General features: G+C 42.0%; 1 protein-coding gene across 1 annotated transcript; it reads left to right on the plus strand.

The window, feature by feature from the left end:
- Positions 1 to 1,970: 1,970 nt before the first annotated feature.
- BJ212DRAFT_1299875 (uncharacterized protein) lies at positions 1,971 to 3,170 on the plus strand (the record flags this gene model as incomplete). The annotated part of the gene is made up of 4 exons (XM_041332931.1): positions 1,971 to 2,112; positions 2,161 to 2,701; positions 2,788 to 2,877; positions 2,939 to 3,170. 4 exons carry the CDS (start codon positions 1,971 to 1,973, stop codon positions 3,168 to 3,170), a joined length of 1,005 nt encoding a protein of 334 aa, XP_041192832.1.
- Positions 3,171 to 5,818: the final 2,648 nt, after the last annotated feature.

Raw genomic sequence — 5,818 nt, forward strand, 5'->3', positions numbered from 1 at the left:
TTTGCAGATAACAAAGCCATGGCCAAGTCTGGCTCAAGCCCCAGCTTTTGGCTGGCTTGGGCTCATGGCTCAGGCTTGAATTCTGGAGAGCCCAAGCCCCTCCAAGCCAAGCCTAAGCCAGGCTGGAACATCACTAGGACTTGAGCATGGCAAGGTAGATAGATGCAATAGTAATGGCATTCTCTCCTGAATCACTGGATAAATTTTCTTTGATGATGCTGGAGATGCAAAAGGAGGCTTCAAATTTTGTGCTTTTAGCAGTTCTAAAATCTCTGAATATGTCAAGGTATCTCTTTGCCACATCTTGTCAGGGTAGATGCACTCCATCAGATTCAATTTCAGTCAAAGACCCCTGCATTCCAGGTCCCCTAAGTGACAATTGGGTTTGCATTGAATTGCTGGCATTATTGCTAGAGTTTGTGAGTCCTGACATATGCTTTAGAAGTATGACTGAATTTGGTGAAAGAAAACTCAACGTAGACACCAAAAAATGGTGCAGAATGTGCATGAGCAGACAGTGCTCAGTAGACAAGTGTGCAACATGCAGAATGGAACATATCAGTTAGACACTTATATCTTAGATAGGAAAAGGGGCCTCAAATGACACAGAGTCATAAGGTCGGCCAGTGTCACGAATTGATTGAACTTGGTTGAACAAGTTTGACCCTGATTTAATGTAAATATGCCAACCCAAAACTCAAGTTACCAAACCCAAACATGCTTGCAAATTGCTCCACTTGGCTTATTGTCAAGCAGCTTCAAATGAAATTTTCATGTTTGGAGCAAATGCATGATCACAATAAGTGCTAGTACAGGAGTTTAGATCATTGAATGGTAAATAGCCCAGACTGTCCAATAGTAGGAGTCCAAGTATGATGACCAAAGTTGAAGTTGAAGTTGATTTCTAACTACTTAGCATGCAGTGGTTGAAGATGGTATCTGCCAAGGCCTGAGATAATTCAAGCTAACTTGCACAAGCTCAAGTCTGAAGTACTCACCTGTCAAGTCCAAGTCATCTTAGTGTTGGGCATGCTTTCTGAACACTGGATTCCAATTGGCCTGGATGTCCTCCATGGTTGGGTCTAATATTGGAGTAGGTGTGTTCTTTCTTGTTTGGTCCATCTTTGGAAGCATGTGGGGCCCATGAACACTTGGGGTTCTGGGCAAACTTGAAGATAGACCATCAGTAAATGTCATTGAGCACGGATTTAAACACTATTTATACTACACACTGAGATTTGGTTTGCTGTTGAAAGCAAGCTAGTGAGTTGGGAAGATCAGTTTCCACCAACTCAGAACATGACATGCCAGTGTTTGATGATGGGTATAACACAGTGTCACTGCCCACAGGTTAGCACTTTGTGAGTGAGGGGAGATGCTTTTTAAGTGTGCTGGCAGCTAAATTTCAATGTGAATGTGACTCACTCAAGTAATTATTGAGCCACTGTCATCAAAACTGACCTTGGACTTTTTGCTACACTCTCACAAGTCACCAAAGTCATGGTGGCAGGAACTGGTTGCTTGGTGCAACCTGCTGCCTTCATTATGTTACTAAATTAAACTCAGAGCGTTGAATGATAGAACATCACCTGTATGTTTAATTTCAAGGGTTTACTGCACTGCCCCATCTGTTTCTCATAGTCTCAATAATTTTGTAGATACTGTTGGAGAAGTTCTTTAACAGGCCAGCCATACTCAAATTTGGCAAGATGTGGGATTTTTGATATAGCCTAGATGGTATAAGTGCATACATGCACATTAATCACATGATAAAAGTTATAAAACGCCTACTCTCTTGGTTATGGCAGTCAAGACCACTGATGAACCTCAAAATCTTATAGGGCTCTGTGAAGGGTGCAACAAATCTGTGAGAAGAGGAAGATGAATCAGACTCAAGTGAACCCAGCAAGTTAGAGGGGGAATTCCTACCAAAAGCAATCACTGTCGAGCAGTGAAAAGAAATTGAGGAGATGCTACAAGATCTCCAGAATGGACAGTACCCCCATGATAATGATCAAGAGACACTCACAGATATTACACTTAATGCACTGAGTTACAAGGACTTTCCCACACTGCGACATGTGCAGGCAAAACTGATAGTCCAAGCAAAAAGTAAACAGCTTGATGTGATTTTCTGGACCTGCATTTTTGCCACAACAGGTGCTCTCAACCTGTATCTTGATCCTAAACTGTCATGCTCATGGTGTGAAGCTTCATTACTGGTTGCAAAATCCCATGGCAAGGGATTGAGCCATGCCCACAATATATGCACTTGGATTCATAATTTTCTCCACTATGAAATACTCCCTCTTCATCATTATGGCCATTATTCAAACACTATCCTCAAGGACAAAGATTTTGCTCAAGACATTCAGCTTCATCTTATGGAGGTTGCAAAGCATGACTACATATGCACACAATATATTGTTGACTATATCACAAGACCAGAAGTCCAGGGAAAGCTTGGTTCAAAGAAGACCAGGATCTCACTGGCCACTGCACAAAGATGGATCCATAAGTTGGATTGGCAATATGGGAAGAAATGGAATGAGATGTATATTGACAGCCATGAGTGTGAGGATGTAGTGAAGTACCATGAGGAATTTTTGCAATGCTGGAAAGAATACAAGAAGTGCATGGTAACATATGATAATGATAGTAATGTCCTCACTAGTCCATCTGGATTCCCTGTTGCTCAAGGGTCTCGTTTCTGCCTTGTTCTTGTCACACACAATGAGTCAACATTCTATGCTAATGACTAACAAAAAACTGCTGGAATCATTCTAGTGATAAGGCAATACCAGAGCAGAAGGATGAGGGGCCATCCTTGATGATACCAGATATGGTGACACTCAACTGGGGAAGGTTAAAGGAGGAGTATGTCATTCATTCAAAATCCTGTTTGATTAGTACTGATAAACCTGTGACCTACTGACAGGGAGGCTTGCATTATCTTCAAAGCTGGCAAAAATCAAGATGGTTATTTTTCAGCTGAAGACTTGCTTGTCCAGGTTGAACAGGCAATAGATATATTTGAATGCAAAACCAATGGTTTTGCTACTGGTTTATTTATGTTCAGTGATGCACCTAGTCATCAAAAACACGCACCTGATGTGGTATCTGCACAAAAAATGCCAAAACAGTCAAAGGCAGGCCAGACACCTACATAAAATGGGCCAAAAATACACAGCAGCTCATTCAGAGATCTCCTGCAGGACTTCTACTTCCCACTGGAGCACCAAACAATGCCAGGATGGTTCAAAGGAATGAAGGTTATTATTTGCAAGTGGGTGCTCTGGCCTGAGGCAGGATGCAATGCCAAGTGTCCAGGATTCAAGTATGTACTGTTTCCTCTTCTTTCTTGTCTCAAACTGTGAGATTCATAAGATTTGAAGTGCAGGAGTTTTCCCTCTTTCTGTCTCAATAGTGTGAGATTATGAAGAAAGTGAAGGCCTCAAGATTGCCTTTGAAAACTATAGTATTTCCAGTCTAGATTGGTTGTATACTATCTTACAGGGATCGCCTATACAACAGTCTATCATATTTGATTCAGCAGAGGTCCATATTACCTACTAGGTTTAAGTTAAGCTGACAAAATATATACTTCTCTTTACTATCAAGAAGTGATCTAGCAAAGAAGTAATTTATTACCCTTTGGCCACCCACAAACAACATGTTATCAACCAAGAAGTAGAAAATCCATTGACCATGAACTTGAGGAGCTGGCACCTAAGTCTTATTGAAGTACAATTGTGATAGTCATTGTATCTCACCTCAACTTATATAAGACCCTCAAGTAGTAAGACACCACACCTTACTTGCATCAGCTCTGCATTGTGGGAACATGCTTAGTTGGCTTTTGCATGTTAGCATTCACATTTTTATCAGTTAGTTAGCTACCACTTAGTTGGCAGTTAATATCCCTTAGCATCCCTCAGCACAGTGCACACTTTTTCAAGCCATAGTCAGTAGCATTTGGCAATCACATCCTATCACCATCACATTTATCATTCTCATGCCCATCAGTATCAGCCATCATCCACCCTTAGTCTTCATTGCATTCTTAGCCCCTTGCACACTTTGCCTATTAGTGCATGACTTTCCTGTGCTTTGCATGCCCTACCACTCTCTGCATGTGCCTTTGCCTTCATGCACATGACTTTCCCATGCTTCGCACAACCTGAGGATGTGTTGCACTCACTTCCCCTTGGGTTGAACACACTTGCCTTTGTGAAGTATAGCTGTTACGACGAACTAGGATTGGCGCAATGACAGATACTTGATAAGAGTAACGTCTGCGGTTGGATCAAGACCTCACAAATGTAAGGCTTCTTAAGACAAGTTGGAGAGAGTGTCTCTGACTTGAATATCGGTTATCAGACGACTTAGGATTGGGGGTCCTAAGCAAAGGATAGTTCAGGTGAAAACCTAGTAGATTAAAGTGAAGATCTGCTAAGTACCTAGCCTAGTTATATATAGGTATGGTTGGCTTTAGGGCCAGTACGCGTACGTCATCGAGACAAGTCAGAGATAAGAAGAAGCCACATCATCAAGACAAGTCAGAGATAAGGAGAAGCTACATCATCGAGACGAGTCAGAGATAAGGAAATGAGTCATCTAGCGACGGCTGCGGTGGTCGTGATGTAATACAGTGTGGTAAGCAGTCAGTCTAATGATGGCGCAAGGAAACGCGGTCATGACGTAATACAAGTAAGAAGAAAAGAGATAGGGGGGTGACATGACTGTAACAATAGCAGCCTAGGCAGAGCTGAGATGACCACCTATATACTCTAACTTGGTATTCCTTGTAGAGTCATAGCTGAGTAGTTGATTCCTTCACCAGCACATTCTGTTCTGCCAGCTGGACTTTATTTCTCACAAGTCCCAGCTTAAAGAGTACATCACTTCTCAAGGTCATATCTGCAACTTCTATCCAAAATTTCACTGTGAATAGAATTTTATAGAATAATACTGGGGTGCTATCAAATTCTGGTATTGTTCAAGTCAATGAACCTGTGATGTGGAGTAGATGGAGCACAATGTCATTGCATGTCTCAATGATGTTCCCCTTCTCCAGATCAAATAGTAAGTCATTCAACTCACAAGCCCTTTGACACTGACATTTTGTGTACTATAGTTATGCCAATCAATCAGCCTGTTTCATATCAGCATTGAAGGAATCAACTACTAAGCTATGGCACTACAAGGGATACCAAGTCAGAGTATATGTGTGGTTGTCTCAGCTCTGCCTAGGCTGCTATACTTTGCAAAGGCAAGTGCATTCGACCCAAGGGGAAGCAAGTGCAACACATCCACAGGTCACATGAAGCATGGGAAAATCACGTGCATGGAGGTGAAGGTGTGCACAGAGAGTGGTAGGGCGCGCAAAGCGTGGGAAAGTCGCACACTAATAGGCAAAAGTGCACAAAGGGCTAGGAATGCAATGAAGACTAAGGGTGGATGATGGCTGATACTGATGGGCATGAGAATGATAAATGTGATGGTGATAGGATGTGATTGCCAAATGCTACTGACTATGGCTTGAAAAAGTGTGCACTGTGCTGAGGGATGCTAAGGGATATTAACTGCCAACTAAGTGGTAGCTAACTAACTGATAAAAATGTGAATGCTAACATGCAAAAGCCAACTAAGCATGTTCCCACAATGCAGAGCTGATGCAAGTAAGGTGTGGTGTCTTACTACTTGAGGGTCTTATATAAGTTGAGGTGAGATACAATGACTATCACAATTGTACTTCAATAAGACTTAGGTGCCAGCTCCTCAAGTTCATGGTCAATGGATTTTCTACTTCTTGGTT

Source organism: Suillus subaureus (assembly GCF_016647635.1).
Source record: "Suillus subaureus strain MN1 chromosome Unknown BJ212scaffold_17, whole genome shotgun sequence".
Classification (NCBI taxonomy): domain Eukaryota; kingdom Fungi; phylum Basidiomycota; class Agaricomycetes; order Boletales; family Suillaceae; genus Suillus; species Suillus subaureus.